Here is a 20,097-nt window from a genome sequence, read left to right as displayed (position 1 = left end):
CAGGTTATGAATTCTGATGTTTCCCAGATGTTTGAAGATTTTGAGTGTCTTCAGGGGAGCTCGAGTGGTCCCATGGCTGCCATTTCTTCTGGTCATAGCCTCGCTGAAGGGAATAGCATTTCACGGGAGTGGGTTTAGGGTTGGATGAGGCACCCATCGGGAAGGACATGGGATTTTTCATTCTAAGTGCCTTGCCATAAAGCAAACGACAGGGGTCTATTCCTCTCTCTCTGGAGAATGTTTCTGGGGGCAGGTTGGTCTAATCCCCTCAGAGTGAGCAGGTTATCTCACTCCCTGGTAGGCTGCCTTCTTCCTTGGCTCACTTCAGTCCTTGCCTCCAGCAAGAGGGGTCTCTCCAATGCAAAATGGTCACTGTCTGTTCATGATAGTTTTTCTGTCTGAAGAAAGTCCCGGGGCCTTCATCTGCGTGGCTGGGGCTAGGTCTGGAACTGCCTGGAGCATGAGCCTTTTGGGGGGTCTCTTCCCACCTGCTTTGTCTCTCTCTCTCTCTCCCCCCCACCCTGACTGGTCCAGTGACTCTTTATGTTGGTGAACAGAAACTTTACCATTGGTTTTCACTTTATGACGTCTATGGGATTCCCCCCTCTGCCCCCAAGATGGCGTCTCACTCTGTTGCCCAGACTGGAGTGCAATGGTGAGATCTTAGCTCACTGCAACCTCTGCCTCCTGGATTCAAGTGATTCTCCTGCCTCAGCCTCCTGAGTAGCAGGGATTACAGGCTACTTCACCACCCCAGCTAATTTTTGTATTTTTAGTAGAGACAGGGTGTCACCAGGTTGGCCAGACTGGTCTCAAACTCCTGACCTCAGGTGATCTGCCCACCTCAGCCTCCCGAAGTTTTGGGATTACAGGTGTGAGCCACTGTGCCGGCTAAGGATTTTTTTTTAATCCTTTCCAAATAGAGTTTCAGATACTTTGCTCAGTACTGTGTTTGATGAGTATTATTTGGCAAGATTTATTATCTTTTCATTAAAAAATTTAAAATGACCTATAATAATTGTATGTATTTATGAGGTACCTCGTGATGTTTCCATACCTACAATGTATGATGATCAGATCAGGGAAATTAGCATATTCATCATCTCAAACATTTATCATTTCTTTGTGTTGGGAATGTTCAATATCCTCCTTTTAGCTATTTGAAACTATATACTAGATTATTGTTAACTGTAGTCCATCCTACAGTGGTATAGAACACTAGAATTTATTCCTGTTATCTTGCTGTAATTATGTCCCCTTTAACAAATCCTTCCCTATCCCCTGCTCCCCTGACTCTTTCCAGTTAGCATTATTTATTAGGCACTGATTCTGTGCTGGCTGGGTGCTAGAGAGTTTACATATATTACTTAGCTTCATTTGCCTCTCTCCATTGCACCAAGAGGCGGCCACTGTTGCTGCCCCATTTTACAGAGGGTAAAGTTCTTGCATCTAGCTAGTGACCAAAGCAGGACTTGAGTCTAGCTAGATCTCTCTGACTCCAGAGGCCACACTCTCTTAATCGTACTCTCCTTGGCTTGACACGGTGGGCTTGGAGAGTACATAATTGGATCAAGACAAATTCCTCCTGACGAAGGGAAAACCCACTCAAACAACATGATGAGCAGGTTCCTTTGTGACAGTTAGTGCTTGCCTTCTAACGCAGAGCTCTCTCTCCTGTCCTCTCCCTGTATTTGTAACCTTTCTGACATACAGAAAGCCTCCATGACAAGGCTGGGGTGCCAGAGTGTTGGCCTCTGGCTTACTGACTCATGTTATTGGCTGTGCGCATTGGGCCTGACTCTACCATGCTTTAGTGGAGAAAGATTTAGTCTAAGATGTGGGCAGCGGCATGTGAGGAGTGGGTATTGTGCTGTGGTCCTGGGTATGAACCTTTGATATTGTCATGGCAACCAAAGCTGCTATTCTGCAGATGAGAGGACTAGATATTATGAACTGCCAAACTGTTCTCTCCATAACCAAGGACATGTTGGTAATCTCCTTGGTAATTTGCATGACCCATAAACATTTCCCAAGGCTGTGGCTCTGCCCTTCTGCCAAGACCCGAGTCACTCACTTGCTCACTCACTTACTCATTTGCTCACTCACTCATTCATTCTTTCATTCAACAAACTTGTTGATTGCCTACTGTGCTAGATGCTGGGATGTAATGGTGAATAAAAGACAGACATGGTCCCTGCCTTCTTGGAGCTTATAACTAGGATGACCAAATGTCCCAGGTTTTGTGGTTCTGGAGTAATTGTTAATAGTGCCCCTTTCTCTCTCAAAAGTGTCCTGGGGCTGGGCGTGGTGGCTCATGTCTATAATCTCAGCACTTTGGGAGGCTGAGGCAGGCGGATCACTTGAGCTCAGGAGTTTGAGACCAGCCTGGGCAACATGGCAAAACCCCATCTATATTAAAAAAAAGTGTCTTGGTTTGAAATATATATAGTGACCCTACTTATAGACAGTGGGAGAGCCAAACCTTATGCCTGTTATTACACAAATAATTGTAACTAAAAGCCAGATGAAAGTTGCAAAGGAGAGGGAGCTAGAGCTATGGGACACCCATATAGGAGAACTGATTTAGTAGGACAAAGATTCCAGGCAGAGAGGGCTGAGTCAAGGCCCTGGATGGGAGGAAGCAACATGCCATGGCTGAGGACTTGAGAGAAGTGAGCAAATGTGGCCAAAGGGCATTTAGCAAAGGGAACTTAGAAAGCAATTTGGCTGGAGACAGGCAGGAGCCAAACCACGCAGGGGCTGATTCTGAATTTTATCTTAAGAGCACTGTGAAGCTTACAGTTATGTTTTCAGTAGCAGAGTGATATAATCTGGTCAATCAGTACATTGCCATTTTGGTTCTTCGTATAAACCCAAAGGGTTTTAAGTTATTTGTTCATTAATTCAATAACTAAACATTTATGGAGTGGCAACTGTGGCACTCTGCTAAGTGTTTTGCTCTGGACTTCTGAACTCAATTGTCCTCAGTGGTGCCAAAACTCAACTCTTGGGGAAAGCCTTTATGGGCCCTTTATGTTGGGTCATGTCCGGCTTGGCCCCATTTGCCCCCCATTTGCTAGACTCTCTTGGATGACCTTTACTTTTCTCTGTCCTTTTTCCATGACTGTGAGGTCTCTGAAGTTGAATCTATGTCTTTTATCAATATATCTCTTCTGCCTGGCACAGTGGCTGGCCAATAGAAAATGCTAAAGGCTTGAGGAATGAAGGAATGGTGCTTTTTGTGTCTGTTCTTTTTTTTTTTTTGAGACAGAGTCTTGCTCTGTCTCCCAGGCTGGAGTGCCTTGGCATGATCTCGGCTCACTGCAACCTCCACCTCCTGGGTTCAAGCGATTCTTCTGCCTCGGCCTCCCTAGTAGCTGGGAATACAGGTGTGCACCACCACGCCCAGCTAATTTTTGTATTTTTAGTAGAGACGGGGTTTCATCATATTGGCCAGGCTGGTCTTGAACTCTTGACCTTGTGATCTGCCCACCTCGGCCTCCCAAAGTGCTGGGATTACAGGCATGAGCCACTGTGCCCAGCCTTTGTATCTTTTTGAAGACCAAGAGCCCTTCATTTAGAACTTTCACAGAAGGAAAGCAAAAAATTCTTTTGTTTCTGTTTTACAAGTCTTTTCTTTTTGGTCTGGTTGTCAATAGTACTTCTCTGGATCCGCCTCCTGTATTCAAGTGATTTTTCTGTCTCAGCCTCCTGAGAAGCTGGGACTACAGGGGTGTGCCACCACACCCAGCTAAGACAAAAACTCACCTTTTTGTCTTCTTTATGCATGAGCAGATTCCCTTGGTATCTATAGCCGTCGAAGCTTTACGTATTTCCCTATTTAGGGACATAAGAATTTTTAGGAAAGCAGCGTGTTGGAAAGCACGGCACCTGAGATGTTCATGGAAATCCTTGTTGTGACTTCAGAGTGCAGATCTAGAGCAGCCCTCTGTTTGTCTGCCCTGGGCCATCCCCTATTTCAAGCAGTCTTTAGTCCAGGAAGTTTAGGTAGCAGCTCAGGCAGCAGGTGAGCTCTGGAGAGTGCAGGTTCGGGTTCTTTGAGCCCAGGGGCACAACTCTGAGTTGAAGTGACTCCTCCTGGCTGTTGCTTTGAATTCAGAAGGGCTGCCCTTTCACCAGCAAAGCAGTCACGCAAAAGATGCTTCAATGTGTGCAAGATCAGGCCTGCAGCCCCCAGCCTGTGTCTACAGGCCTCCGAGTCATTATTATTACTGTTTCTATCCCTGGGGTTATTGATTTCATCACTGTTTAGTGAAGGAAGTCTAAAGCTTTTAAGCCAGAAATTAAAGAGGTAATGGAAATTGGCATGCCACTGGAAAATGAATTTGCAAATGAGAATTCAATGTTCTAAAAAAACTCCCATAAAAATAAAACCAAAACCCAGAAGTCAATGCTCCTGTGACTGCATTTTTATCCAAATGTGCATGGGTTTGTTCTCCTTCAGAGTGTGGCTGTATACATTATGGAATAATGAGATTTTGATGGTGTCTGGTTCCTACAATTGCTCTTATTACTTACCACAATACAATGTATTCATTTATATAACTAATATTTACTTAGTACCTATAATGAAGCAGGTGCTATGTTTGGCTCTAGCGATTAAAAAATAATAAAAAATGCAAGATGCCTCCACCCTGTCCTCAAGGAGCTTGAGGTTCAGTATTAATTATATCACTAGCCAATTCTGGCATGGTGCTTACTGTGGACAGGAACTGCTCTAAATGCTTTATGTGTAGTAACTCATTTAAATTTTACATTGATCCTATGAAGTGGGGTAAGCAACAGAGGAACAGAGAAGTTAAATAACTTGCCCAAGCTGAAGTGAGAGGTGCAACTGTGATCCAGCCAAGGCAGTCCGGCTCTAGAATCCATGCTTTTTAGCCATGATGCTCTACTCTAGTGGATAGTTACAGCCCAGTAGCTATTGGTTACTAGATTGGTTCTAGAAGACAAGGAAGCACTCAGGTCCTTAGTCACAGAGCAGGAGTCTCTGACTCAACCTATGGGACCCCCAAGAGGACCTTCATTCACCTGTGAGTCAACTGCAGAGAGTCATGATTACCTCCTGGTTGTCCTTTAGAGTGACAGGGCTTTGTGTCTTAACATAAGGTGTTGAAGCTGGGTCACCCTTTTCGATCTAAAACCAATGTCCATGTGTTATCATTCAAGTCTGCAATTAAGAGTAGCTTATCACTTTATATTGGGAACATTTATTTTTCCTTCTTTCTCTATGGAAATGTGCAGAAGAGATGAAAAGCCTGCTGGTGCAGCTTAACTTTCCTCAGTAAGTGAGTGTTTAACCTTTTGTTTTTTTAAAAATGGAGATAAGACATACAAATTATGACTTCTCTATGTTGTCCTTTTTTTTAGTTGGAAGAAGGTGACATGACAGATGAGCTTTAGAAAAATGTTTAGAAGGTGAACAGAGAACTATTCGTGGAAGATAGAAGGCTAGAGTTAAAAGAGAGGACTTTTAACCAGTCTCAGCTCTGACACTTCCTAACTACTATAACCTCACAGGATTTTGTGAGGACTAAATAGGATAATAAGGTGGAGTCTGCCACATTGCAAGTGCTGGCAGCTATGATTAATTTTAGGAGTATTCTAGAACTTTCCCCGAAGTTTCTAGCATTGTCTGCACTTCCTTGTTTCTCCCCTTATCAAACTATGCTCACGGGAGATTTGGTGACTCATTCTTAAGGAGGCACAGAAAATGATTTTTTTTTTTTTTGGCACAGAATCTTGTTCTGTAAAGGGCAGTCTTGCTCTGTGGAAGCTGGAGTACAGTAGCACGATCATGGCTTACTGCAGCCTCTGCTTCCTGGGCTCCAATGATCCTCCCACCTGAGCCTCCCGAGTGGCTAGGACTACAGGCATGCACCACCATACCTGTCTAATTTTTGTATTTTTTGTAGAGATGGGATTTTGCCATGTTGCCCAGGCTGGCCTTGAACTCCTGGGCTCAAGCAATCCTCCTGTCTCAGCCTCCCAAAGTATGGGGATTATTGGCATGAACTACCATGCCCAGCTGGAAATGAAAACTTAATTTGTGATTAATATTGATCACTCAAAAGCAACAAAGAGCCCTAAGGTAAATAGCTACAATAAAAACAAGATAGCAGAAGCCTCTCTTTTTCATGATGTTATTAATCATCTAAATATTAAATTTCAGGCTCTGTTCAATGCAATGGCAATGGAAGGAATAGTAACCTTCCATTTAGTGCACAGTGTAATGAATCAGAATTCCTGTAGCTGCTTTTGTAGTCCAGTACAGTTTTTTAAAAATAGAAATTGGATAGACCCATTTTTAATGGGAATGATCTCAAGTGCAGAGAGAGCAAGGCATATATCAGACACTCTCCTCAGGACCAGGGCAATTTTTCAACATCAGTTGGCAAATTTGTTATTCTGCCTGTAGAGTGTAAGTCCAAACTGAGATGAAAGAGTGACAGCTTGTTAGTCTGAGAGTTTATTGATCATATCAAAGTATACACATCTATCCCTGATTCGTTAGTGGACTTGATACTTTCCTCGTGGTTTAAAAATTTGTCTTATTTCATCCTTCCATATAGTCAAAGAGAGACAGAGGAAATGCATTTTCCATCATAAGGCACAATTTGGAAGCTACAAGAGTGCCCCCAAATATGGCCTGGTCTCATAAGATAATATTTAGATAGATTAGTCGTTAGTGAATACCCAAGGGGCTAATGAATTGAGTCTCAGAAATCCCCATTGTAAGGGATTAACTTGTGGTAGCAAGGAAAGCTAGCGTGTCTAAGACCATACGCCATGAGCAAGCATGCTAGCCCATCCTGGGTTTCTCTGTCCTCTTCTCCAAACAGATTCTCCACTTGCCCTGTCCTTTCTGCCAGTGGCCTTCACTTTAGATTTATAACTAGGCTGTAAAGTTCTAATGAAAACTTGCTGCCTGGCTTCCTGAGGACCTGAGGAAAGGCTAATACTTGCACATAACTGGGTACTTAGGGCAGTAGGAAAATACACGTCATTGTAATATCCACCACAGCACTGAAGGTGCCTCTTTCTTTACCTTTTTATGGTCTGGTCTGTTTTTTTTTTTTTTTTAATTTTCTTACATACTTGTTTATTTTGTGTTTTCTTTTTTATTTTAAATTTTTCATTTTTGTGGGTACATAGTAGGTGTATATATTCACGGAGTATATGTGATATTTCAATACAGGCATGCGATGTGTAATAGTCACATTGGGGTAAATAGAGTACACACACCCCAAGCATCTATCATTTATTTATGTTACAAACATTTCAATTATATTTCTTAATTATTTTTAAATGTACAATAAGTTGTTGTTCAGTATAGTCACCCTATTGTGTTATCAAATACCAGATCTTATTCATTCTATCTAATATATTTTCTTTTTAAAAAATCTAACTATGTTTTCTTTATTTTATTTTATTTTATTTATTTATTTATTTAATAGTATTTATTGATCATTCTTGGGTGTTTCTCGGAGAGGGGGATTTGGCAGGGTCATAGGACAGTAGTGGAGGGAAGGTCTGCAGATAAACATGTGAACAAGGGTCTCTGGTTTTCCTAGGCAGAGGACCCAGCGGCCTTCCGCAGTGTTTGTGTCCCTGGGTACTTGAGATTAGGGAGTGGTGATGACTCTTAACCAGCATGCTGCCCTCAAGCATCTGTTTAACAAAGCACATCTTGCACCTCCCTTAATCCATTTAACCCTGAGTGGACACAGCACATGTTTCAGAGAGCAGGGGGTTGGGGGTAAAGTTATAGATTAACAGCATCCCAAGGCAGAAGAATTTTTCCTAGTACAGAACAAAATGGAGTCTCCTATGTCTACTTCTTTCTACACAGACACAGTAACAATCTGATCTCTCTTTCTTTTCCCCACATTTCCCCCTTTTCTGTTCGACAAAACCGCCATCGTCATCATGGCCCGTTCTCAATGAGCTGTTGGGTACTCCTCCCAGACAGGGTGGCGGCCGGGCAGAGGGGCTCCTCACTTCCCAGATGGGGCAGCCGGGCAGAGGTGCCCCCCACCTCCTGGACGGAGCGGCTGGCCAGGCGGGGACTGCCCCCGACCTCCCTCCCAGATGGGGCGGCTGGCCGGGTGGGGGCTGCCCCCCACCTCCTGGACAGGGCGGATGCCGGGCGGAGACGCTCCTCACTTCCCAGACGGGGCGGCTGCCGAGCGGAGGGGCTCCTCACTTCCCAGACGGGGTGGACGGGCAGAGACGCTCCTCACCTCCCAGACGGGATGGCGGTCGGGCAGAGACGCTCCTCAGTTCCCAGACAGGGTCGTGGCTGGGCAGAGGCGCTCCTCACATCCCAGAGGGGGCGGCGGGGCAGAGGCGCTCCCCACATCTCAGACGATGGGCAGCCGGGCAGAGACACGCCTCTCTTCCTAGATGGGATGGCGGCCAGGAAGAGGCGCTCCTCACTTCCCAGACTGGGCGGCCGGGCAGAGGGGCTCCTCACATCCGAGACGATGGACGGCCAGGCAGAGACGCTCCCCACTTCCCAGATGGGGTGGCGGCCGGGCAGAGGCTGCAATCTCAGCACTTTGGGAGGCCAAGGCAGGCGGCTGGGAGGTGGAGGCTGCAGCGAGCGGAGATCACGCCACTGTACTCCAGCCTGGGCAAGATTGAGCACTGAGTAAGCGAGACTCCGTCTGCAATCCCGGCACCTTGGGAGGCCGAGGCGGGCAGATCACTCGCGCTCAGGAGCTGGAGACCAGCCCAGCCAACACAGCAAAACCCTGTCTCCACCAAAAAATACAAAAAGCAGTCAGGCATGGCGGCGCACACCTGCAATCCCAGGCACTCGGCAGGCTGAGGCAGGAGAATCAGGCAGGGAGGTTGCAGTGAGCCGAGATGGCGGCAGTACAGTCCAGCCTCGGCTTGGCATCAGAGGGAGACCGTGGAAAGGCGAGACCTGGTCTGCTTTTTATGAGGGACTCTGAGGTGGTGTGGCAGTTAGGAAGGCCACTTGATTGGGGCGTGTCCACTCAGGCCAGCCCAGGCTTGACTGCCATATTGGCTGTGTCTGGGTGGGAGGTAAAGGCACACGTGCATCAGCCTGCATTCTCTTCCCTTCGTCCTATTGCAGATAGTTGGGTGTCCCAGGCTGGGTGTGAGCCAGCCTGCCCTTCCCAGATGTGGGAAGCTGTGTGTCTGAGATAGAGAAAGAAAAGAACTCAAGGTAGAGAGAAGCACCTTTGCAGAGTTCAGGATGGTGAACTTCCTGTTGACAATTCTAAGAGCATTGTTTGCTAGCTTTGCTGCACACCAGATGTGTACTGTACACACAGCACTTTACCATTCTCAGTGTCATGAGTCCCTTGGGGGCAGCAGTGTTGCCCACTGTACTAGGTCCTCACCAGGGCTGAGTTAATCTGTACTCTAGGAAGTGCTCCGAAAGGGTTCCTGTTACTAATACTCTTGAATAAGAAATGACAAGGCACAGTGCCTGAAGTCTTATGTTCATTTTTAGACAACTCTGACAACAACCTTGCATGGAAGGTATTAGTCCCTCATTTTATAGATGAGGAAACCGAGGTTCAGAGAAGCTGAACAGCTTGCAAGGCTGAATGGTTACCGCTTTATCCAAGAACTTTCCCTGTTGCAAGAGTAATGTATGAGGTGCTTCCACTGTCTCCCTCTGCACTGAATCCAAGACATCTCTGAATCAGCCACAAAAGTGCCTCGCTGGGTGTGGCCCCAGAAATCCTCTCTGAGACCCTCCCATGGTTGTTTGAAATATTGTGAACTCATCTTGCCCTTGGAAGATTCACTTCTGTGGCTGTGGAATATTTATATGTGAAATACTTCTGAAGCAGGTGAAAGAAAAAGTAATTGTGGCAAGCAAATTCAATATTGTCTTTCCACTTCAAACCCGAGGCTCTTCCGCCACAAATGTGTGAGGAGGTGGAGAGATGTTGCTGCCCTGCTGCTGGGGTTTTGAATCATTAGGGGCATTTTTGAGTAGTAATGAATGTGGTCTGCCAGTTGCCTTTCTCACAGAGTTTGTGGCTTTCCTCCCAACTGCTAATGGCTGGAATAGGCTCACTTTTTTTTTTTTTTTTTTTTTTTTTTCTGAGACGGAGTCTCGCTCTGTCCCCCAGGCTGGAGTGCAGTGGCGCGATCTGGGCTCACCGCAAGCTCAGCCTCCCTGATTCATGCCATTCTCCTGCCTCAGCCTCCCGAGTAGCTGGGACTACAGGCGCCCGCCACCATCCTGGCTAACAGTGAAACCCCGTCTCTACTAAAAATAGGCTCACTTTTAATACACTTTAGAAACCACTTTCCACATTCATGCCCTCACCCTGCCTCAATCCCTGGCTAAATCTCCAATTCATAATTCCTTTGCTGACTGTGCCATTCAGGGAGTAAGAACGTGGTGGACGCAGCCACCATTGTACCCTCAGATGAAGTCCTTTCTCGAGAGACAAACAGTCTGTTAGTAAAATGACCATACATCCTGGGTTGCACCTGTCCTGTGGTCCCAGCATAGCTGTTAACAGAGCTACCTTTTTATTTGCAAGTTCCCTGCTTTGGACAATAGATCAACTGGTCATCCAGCTATTAGCATCCATGCATAAAGCACGAATCTGTTGTATTCTTCAGCCAATCTGAGACAACCAAGAGATTACTGCTGCACCTTTGTTTGTCTTTCTTTTTGGTGGCACATAAGGAAACAGAGAAACAGATGATCTCACCGAGTGCACAGATCATAGGAGAAAAGCCACAGACAGTTAATGGTCCCCTGTGGGTCATCATTCATCCCAGTGCAGCACTAACGCTCATGATGGTATCGCACGCTGTCTGGAGCAGTGATTCATGTAGCTGGCGTTGCCTGATGGGAGGAAACTGGTGGGGAAAACGTGGTGGGGGGTCCTGTGAGGGGTCCAGTTACCTCCTCCTCCTCTCTTTCTAAGCGCATCAGCTACAGACCCGCCTCACTTTGTGAGAGGTTGCAGTTTCTCTCTTCTGCCTGTCAGGTAGTCCTAATGCATGGTGTGGGGGAGGGAGGACAAGGGAGAAAGAGGGGCACAGAATCTTTTAGATCTTGCCCTCTTTCAAGTCAGCTCTCCACCTCTTTTTAAAAGAAACAAATCATTATTATTTTGTTGTTGTTGTGAGTTGCTTTTGTGTTTGTCTAATTTTAGAAAGAAGTAAAATGTTTTCCTCTCACACCTCTGGGAAGATAATATATCTAAATTTATTAGTTTAGTTTGTTCATTTATTTATTGTTGACTTAAAACATTCACTCCCGTGCCATTTACTGGGTAGCTGAGTGGGTGCTGGAAATGCCAGCTTAGAGGCTAAAAAGGAAATTCAAGGAGGAATGGAATTAAAATGTAAAGTAATGCCCTCTTATCTACAGTATCCCCTCGTATCTAATTATCTGTCTACCTCTATTGAATTATCTGCCTGTGTGAATTTTTTGATCCTTGTAAGATCTCTCTGAACTTGATAATGGTTGAACTTGTAAGTGAACAAATGATGCTCACTGAGTCTGAAATTATTGAATAACATTGATTGAACCTCTACCCTGTAACATCTTTTGAGCTAAACTGTTCCGAGCTCAGTTGTGCTATTTCATCATCTGTGTGTTCATACATTCCTAATGGGCTGCCCTCCATTCACTTCTGCAGCCTGAATGCAGATACTTTTTTTTTTTTTTTTTTTGAGACAGAGTCTCACTCTGTTGCCCAGGCTGGAGTGCAATAGCGCGATCTCGGCTCACTGCAAGCTCCGCCTCCCAGGTTCACGCCATTCTCCTGCCTCAGCCTCCCGAGTAGCTGGGACTACAGCGCCCGCCACCATGCCTGGCTAATATTTTTGTATTTTTAGTAGAGATGGGGTTTCACCATGTTAGGCAGGATGGCCTCAAACTCCTGACCTTGTGATCCACCTGCCTCGGCCTCCCAAAGTGCTGGGATTACAGGCACGAGCCACCGTGCCCAGCCGAGAAAAATCTTAAAAGCAAATGCATTTAATTTTAAAATGTTTTACTTGAGCTCAAACAATTAAGATCATTTGAAAATACTTCGAAAATTAATAAAAATTAGAACTGTAAACTCAATTAGAATTATTATTATTGAGTTAAAAATGATGTTGCCAATTCAAATGGTAACGTCAGTTATAACCCGAGTTTGCTGATTCATTTGAATTCTGGTTGTTTGCCAGAGTTTTTCAGAGTCATAAGATCCAGATAGAAAATCAAACCTCATTCTCAGCATTGGGGCTTTCTAAAGCCTTGTCAGAAATTTGGTGACTCGTGGGAGAGCTTATTTTTCTCCTTTTCATTGAGTCTTGCTCTCAAGGAGTTAGTTCAGATCATCAGCGGCCCTACTTTGCCCATAACAAGCCTCATGTATAATTTCCACAAAACTGCTTCCCTAGGGCATTTGGGTGCATTGGCCATTTTACTGAAGATTTGGCAGGGAGGGAGGAATTGACATCACAGATAGAACCCAGCTGAAATTGGATACTAGATGGAGCTGCTCTTCAAAGACTTGGGCATTGCCGCTACGGAGCCTGAATTTCCCACCTGTCAGCTGACACCCCTTTTTGTCGCTTTATTTCTTCTTATCCTCCTTTTTCAGGGCTTTTCCCTTTTCTCTGATCCTTCCCTCTTAGGGTATAAAAATCAACCTTTTCCCACTTTAATTAATTTATTCTTTAATTTTATTTTAACACAGAGAGACTCATCTCTAATCAGCTTCAACAGCCAAGTGAAGTTTGGTGTCTCCATTTGCATGTTCAAGGAAGTAGTCTAATTAGAAATGATCTCTCGTGAGGTCTCTTCTGCCTAAATTCTGGGACAATGGCTATCCTCTTTCCTCATCTGTCTGGAGGTGAAGATGGGAGTGGGGGAGGCAGCATGCATTCTAGGTACCAAAGGTAGAGGAAAGGCAAAACCATCCGCTTTGGGCCAGACAGGGTTGAATCCTGGCCTTTTCACTTCCTGGCTGGGTGACCTAGGACAAGTTAATTAAGTTTCCTGAGCCTGTTTCCCCACCTCTAAGGTGGGGGATAATACTACTTTCTTGCAAGTTATGGAAAGGATAGAATGGAATCACACACAAGTTGTAGAAAGGATAAAACAGAATGACGCTTCTAGTGCACCTGGCCAAAGGCAGGCACTTAACAACTGTTAGTTCCCTTTTCCTTTCAACTCATAAACACTTTCCTTGAGGGTTACATAGGTAAACATTAAATATTTATAAATTGCATAATTCAAGAAAAATGAAACTTGAAAAGGATTCTTCAGATTTTTTGATGAAACAAATCATCGTCCCCGTTGTCTTTCGTGCAAATCTGTGTTTTTGTTTGCAGTGCTGGGTTTGCTTATGACATTTATGTGCAATTCTCAGCACCGTGAGACTTGAGTGAGCCTAACCTCTCTTCACAGCTTGATAGGAGTTGTAAATATTAGGTACTGATGGTGTGATTTGAGGCAACCTAAGTGACTGAAGCCTAGAGCCCTCCCTGCGGTATTATTTCCAAGTGGGCTCATCAGAGCTGAACTGATAGTGAAGATATAAACACTGGTGAAGGCTTTGTGGCTTGGTCTGATGGTACTCATACGGCACAGTGAAAATGGAGATGCTACCAGTGGAAAGGACTCACCATCTATCTCCCCTCTAGAGCAAAGCAGAACATACCAATGATGATTATGTGACCATTGTCAATTAGGCTGATTTATGCAAAGACAGTCTGTACACATCCCATGCAGCCAGATTTTAAATTCTAGGGTGCCAGGGTTTGCTAGGAACAGTGGCCGGCTGCGGTCTTGCATAATATTCCATGTTCTCTTAGAGGCAGAAAAGAATAGAGTCACGACTTGACAGAAGGTGCTTTTTTCCCCTGTATCATCCAGTCAATTGTCTATGAGTCTGCCAAATCTAGCTCGCAGCGTCTTTTTGTACAACCCCTGAGCTGAAAATGATTTTTGCATATTTAAAAGATTATTTAAAAAAAGAAAAATATACAACAGAGAACCATATGTGGCCCACCAGGGCTAAAATATTTACTATCTGACCCTTTATGGAAAAAGTTGTTGATCCCTGGTTCAGAGTGTTTGAAATAACTCAGATGAAAGATGGCAAAATGTAATGATGATTGACTTTTCCAGTTGTAATCTGATTTGTGACAACCACTGTATGCCTGTTTTAACAAAGCTTAATGGGCATTACTTAGGATAAATGTAATTACGTTTCAATATTTGTGTCTTGCTCTCCCTACATAGGGTTATTCCAGGTTTGCCCAAGGAACAGAGTGTCTGTTTGTTGTTCTAGAAGTAGCTCCTGTGTCTGTCACCTCCTCTCTAAGGCTTCCACCTGTCGCTTTTTTATCCCAGTTCACCTGTGTGAACAGCATGTGTTTCGGCTGCCATGACAGCACGTCTTACCTTTTTCCCTGGCTTGAAAGAATATGGCAGGGGCCAGCTCAGGAAGAACTGCTACGGAGTTTTTTTACCTTCTCCTGCTCGTGATGAGGCTAGGGAGGGATTTTTAGCGTATCTTTAATTGTTGCCGAAGTATGAACTCGGGGAAGGGGGCAACTGTGAAGCAGTGATGCATAGACTAAGTCTCCTGGAAGAAGCAGGGCTTGAATTAGACCCAGAAGGATGGGCACCGTTTGTGGGAGGGCACAGGTACATAAGTACAGGGAACATGTCATGGAGTGTCCTGCCCAGAGTGGGGAATTTATAGCAGTGTGAGATGAAAATGGGTCATCATTGTGGCCAGTTTGTTGGAAATTTTAAGGTGTATGGAATTCCAATTCAGTTATCATCAAGGAGTCATTGTAGCTTATTTTCAAAAAGAGCGATGTGTGTGTGTGGTGTGGGGGTGGGGGAGAGTGGAATGACAATCATGAAATTGGCTACTGTTTGGTAAACCCTAACTGGGAGCCAGACATTTGGCTAAGGGTGTTACTTGGACCAGCTCATTTAATCCTCACAACAACCCTGTGGGGAAGGTATTATCTCTAGTTTGCAAATGAGGAAACTAGGCTTAGAGAGGTTCAAACAACTTGCCCAAGGTTCTGAAGTTAATAACGGCCACAGCCAGGATGGCTCTTAACTCCTGCCCTGTGGAAACCAGCTCAACGTAAAACATTCTTACAAGACAGAAAAGAGTGAAAAAGCAACCAAAATCCTGCCTTGCGGAAATGCCCACTTTGGGTGAACATTCTTCTGGACATTTTTTTTGTGTGTATATGCACAGCAACTTGTAGCATTTTGCATAATCTGGGCCACCCCATGCCTGCAAGCTTTCTATAAATGTCACAATATTCTATATCCTAGCGTTTCCCCCCTATTTAACACTAATTTTCTGATTTTCACAACTGGGTGCATAGTATTTTGCTTTGGGATGGTACCCTCATCCACTTAACCAGTTCTCTCTAGATCACTGCAGGTTCTTGAGTAGGGGAATAATGTATTGGAACCTTTTTTTTTTTTTGGAAAAAAAAAAACAACTTTTAAACTGAGTCTTATGCTTTTTTCCTTTCTTTGCAGCATGCCCTTGATGCTGACAATGCAGGAGTCAGTCCAATAGGAAATTCTTCCAACAACAGCAGCCACTGGGACCTCGGCAGTGCCTTTTTCTTTGCTGGAACTGTCATTACGACCATAGGTACCCATTTGTTTGCTAATATCTCTTCCTCTGCAGGTCATCTTGTGTAAGGGCGCTTAGTCAGTGCTTTGTCCTCATAGCATACACTATAGTTTGAGGTTCAGAGGAGGCTTATGAAACACTGTCATTTAAATTAATGCAGTCATTGTGGTGGCTTTCAACAAAAGCCAAAGCATAATGAAGTATCTCTTTTTCCAGAATGAAAGGCTAGCAAACCTAATGAAAAGGTTAGAATGGAAAATATGAGTTGGTCGGTTGAACTCGGGTTACTCATTTGAGCTCAACTTCCATTTTAAAAATTGTACTTCTTATTAAAGTTATATAGTAAGGAACCAAAATATTCTACAAAATTTGTTATAAAAAACAGTAACATTCTGACCCTCTCACCTTTTCTTACCTTCCCAGAGACTGTTGCTTTCATCTGTTTTGATTGATTTTAACATTCATCCCCATGTCTTTAAATATCATGCTTGTACTACTTCTGGAATTTTCAGTTTTGGGGATTTTTTTTGACTTTCCATTGTGGAAGATGAGGAGTTAGTTCCTTCTTCCTGCCTGCCTCATCACAGAAGGGCTCTTTTCCTGTCCTCCTGTCTTCCCAATATTTAATTAGATAGAAGTGAAACATCTGCATGATTTTGACTAGATAAATGCTTTCTGCAGCTGATCATAGAGTGAACTGCGATGATCTCTTTCCTGTATCAGTCTTTGTCTTATTTTTTGTATGTGTGTCTTTTTTTTCTGACGCTTGGTGAGTTTCGTATTTTTTGTCTTAGGGGTTAACTTTATTTATTTATTTATTTTATTTTATTTTATTTTTTGAGATGGAGTTTCACTCTTATCACCCAGGCTGGAGTGCAGTGGTGCAATCTCGGCTCACTGCAACCTCCGCCTCACGGGTTCAAGCGATTCTCTTGCCTCATTCTCCCGAGTAGCTGGGATTACAGGCGCCCACCACCATGCCTAGCTAATTTTTGTATTTTTAGTAGAGATGGGGTTTCACCACATTGGCCAGGCTGGTCTCAAACTCCTGACCTCAGGTGATCTGCCCGCCTCAGCCTCCCAAAGTGTTGGGATTACCAGCGTGAGCCACCGCACCTGGCCTAGGGGTTAACTTTATAAGTATAATGGCATATAATAATTTTAGTGTTCTATTCGTTAACCAGCATGTATTCGATCCCTATAACGGGTGATGATATCTCTTTTCTCTCTTTTTCCAACACAAAGTTTTGGTGGACATCATCTTTTAAATGATTAAATGTGCTTATGTTCCTCTTATATGATTTGCCAGCTTTAAATGATAACTCTTGGCATTCAGCTATTACATATAAGGCAGTCAGTGAACTTAGCATCTCAATTTCCTTTCCCTCTTCCACTATCCACTCTTATTCATGGTGTCATTCTATATAAGTTGTATCTCACTTTATTGTGCTTTGCTTTATTGTGCTTTGAAGATGTTGAGTTTTTTTTTTTTTTTAACAAATTTAAGGTGTATGGCAATCCCGCATTTAACAAGTCTATTGGTGCCATTTTTCCAACGTCGTGTGCTCCACTCTGTGTCTCTGCCACATTTTGGTAATTTTCACAATGGTTTCAACCTTTTTCATTTTTGATTATATCTGTTAAGGAGATCTGTGGTCAGTGATCTTTGATGTGACGATTGTCATTGTTTTGGGGTGCCACAAACCATGCCCTTTGAGGATGGTGAACCTAATCAATAAATGCCGTGTGTTCTGACTGTTCCACCAGCCGGCCATTCAGGCATCCCAGATCCCTGAGGCACAATGGTATTGAAATTTGGCCAATTAATAACCCTGCAGTGGCTTCTCAGTGTTCAAGTGAAAGGAAGAGTCAGTTGCATGTCTCTCATTTTAAATGTAAATCTAGAAATAATTAAGATTGGTGAGGAAGGCATTTTGAACTCTGAAACAGGCCAACAGCTAAGTCTCTTCTGCCAAACAGTTAGCAAAGTTGTGAGTGCAAAGGAAATTTTGTGTTTTATTTTTTTTGAGACAGGATCTCTCTGTGTCACCTACACAGGAGTGCAGTGGTGTGATCATGGTTCACTGCAGCCTTGATTCCTGGGCTCAAGGGATCCTCCCACCTCAGCCCCCTAAGTAGCTCAGACTACTAGTGTGCATCACCATTCCTGGCTAATTTTTTAAACATTTTTTTCTAGAGATGGGGTTTCACTATGTTACCCAGGCTGGTCTTGAACTTCTGGGCCCAAGTGATCCACCCACCTTGGCCTCCCAAAGTGCTGGAATTACAGGCATGAGCCACTGTTCCTGGCCAGGAAAAATTCCTGAAAGAAATTAAAAGTGATACTCCAGTGAGTGAACACATGAATGATAAGAAAGTGAACCAGCCTTATTGCTGATATGGAGAAAATTGTAGTGGTCTGGATAGAAGATCAAACCAGCCACAACATTCCCTTAAGCCAAAATCTAATTCAGAGCAAGCGGGCTCTTTTCAGTTCTATAAAGGCTAAGAGAGGTAAGGAGGCTTCAGAAGAAAAGTTTGAAGCTAGCAGAGGTTGGTTTATGACATTTAAGGGAAGAAGACCTTTTGATAACATAAAAGTGCAGGTTAAAGTGGCAAGTGCTAGTGGAGAAGCTACAGCAAGTTATCCAGAAGGTCTAGCTAAGAAAGTGGCTACACTAAACGACAGATTTTCATTATAGACAAAACAGCCTTATATTACAAGATGCCATCTAGGACTTTCATAGTTACAGAAGAGAAGTCAATGCCTGGCTTCAAAGCTTCAAATGATAGGCTGACTCTTTTGTTAGGGGCTATGCAGCTGGTGACTTTATGTTGAAGCCAGTGCTCATTTACCATCCAGAAAATCCTAAGGCCCTTAAGGATTCTGCTTGCCTTCTATAAATGGAACTTCAAAGCCTGGATGACAGCACATCTGTTTACAGCATGGTTTACTGAAGAGTTTAACCTCACTGTTGAGATCTACTACTCAGAAAAAAGATTCCTTTCAAAATAGTTCTGTTCACTGACAATGCACCTAGTCACCCGAGAGCTCTGATGGAAAGGTGCAAGGAGATAAATGTTGTTTTCATGCTTGTTAACACCACATCCATTCTTCAGCCCATGGATGGAGGAATTTTGACTTTGAACTCTTATTATTTAAGAAGTACATTTCATAAGGCTGTAGCTGCCATACATAATGATTCCTCTGATGAGTCTGAGCAAAGTAATTTGAACATCTTCTGGAAAGGAGTCATCATTGTAGATGCCATTAAGAACATTTGTGATTAATTGGAAGAGGTCAAAATATCAACATTAACAAGAGTTTGGAAGAAGTTGATTCCAAGGCTCATGGATGACTTTGAGAGGTTCAAGACTTCACTAGAGGATGCCACTGCTGATGTGTTGGAATTAGAAGTAGAGTGTGAAGATGTGACTGAAATGCTGCATCTCATGATAAAACTTGAATGAGTTAGGAGCTTCTTCTTATGGATGAACAAAGAAAGTGATTTCTTGAGATGGAATCTGCTCCTGCCTGGTAAAGATGCTGTGAACATTGTTGAAATGACAACAGAGAATTCAGAATATTATATCAACTTAGTTGATAAAGCAGTGGCAGGGTTTGAGAAGATTGATTCCAATTTGAAAAAAGTTCTACTGTAGGTAAAATGCTATCTAACAGCATTGCATGTTACAGAGAAATTGTGAAAGGAAGAGTCAATGGATGTGGCCAACTTCTTTGTTGTCTTATTTCAAGAAATTGTCACAGCCACCCCAGCCTTCAACAGTCACCACCCTGATCAGTCAGTAGTCATCAACATCAAAGGAAGACCCTCCGCCAGCGAAAGCATTATGACTTGTTGAAAGCTCAGATTATTATTAGAATTTTTGGTAATAAAGTATTTTCAAGTTAAGGAGTATATATATATATTTTAGACCTAATGCTATTGTACACTCAATAGACTGTAGTAGAGTGTAAACATAACTTTTATATGCACTGGGAAGCAAAAAAGAAATTGTGTGACTCATTTTATTGTGGTGGTCTGAAGTCTAACTCACAATGTCTCTGACATATGCCTGTATAACCTCAGGGTATGTAATTTAGATTTTAATTTGTTACCCTGATATTTGCATTTGTTTTAGTCATAGCTCTATAGTTAGATATCATTAATGTTCATCTCTAGTCCTTTTGCTGTGGTTTATCTCATGATCACTTACTTGGCTGAAAGTCATCTTCAAGTAGTTGCCTTAAGAATGGCTCAGGGGAGCAATATTCTGTGAGATCTTGCATTGTTCACAGTTGTAGCTTAACATTTGAAGGATAGTTGAAACAAAATGAAATCCATTTTATTGACTCACATTTTCTTTTTCTTTTTTTTTGAGACTGGGTCTTGCTCTGTTGTCCAGGCTGGAGTACAGTGGTACAAACATAGCTCACTGCAGTCTC

The 20,097-nt window shown here is 43.4% G+C and overlaps 1 protein-coding gene across 4 annotated transcripts in view; it reads left to right on the top strand.

Annotated features, from left to right (window-relative positions):
• KCNK10 (potassium two pore domain channel subfamily K member 10) overlaps nucleotides 1-20,097 on the top strand; it is a 143,911-nt gene that overhangs the window by 72,486 nt on the left and 51,328 nt on the right. For all 4 annotated transcript variants that reach the window (XM_004055549.5, XM_055361802.2, XM_055361801.2 and 1 more), the window contains exon 3: nucleotides 15,551-15,668. In XM_004055549.5, the coding sequence (XP_004055597.1) occupies nucleotides 15,551-15,668 (118 nt within the window). The remainder of the gene's footprint in view (nucleotides 1-15,550; nucleotides 15,669-20,097) is intronic.

Source organism: Gorilla gorilla, chromosome 15, assembly GCF_029281585.2.
Source record: "Gorilla gorilla gorilla isolate KB3781 chromosome 15, NHGRI_mGorGor1-v2.1_pri, whole genome shotgun sequence".
Lineage (NCBI taxonomy): Eukaryota > Metazoa > Chordata > Mammalia > Primates > Hominidae > Gorilla > Gorilla gorilla.
Note: the sequence above shows the minus strand (reverse complement) of the source record. Positions and strands in the feature narration are given on the sequence as shown.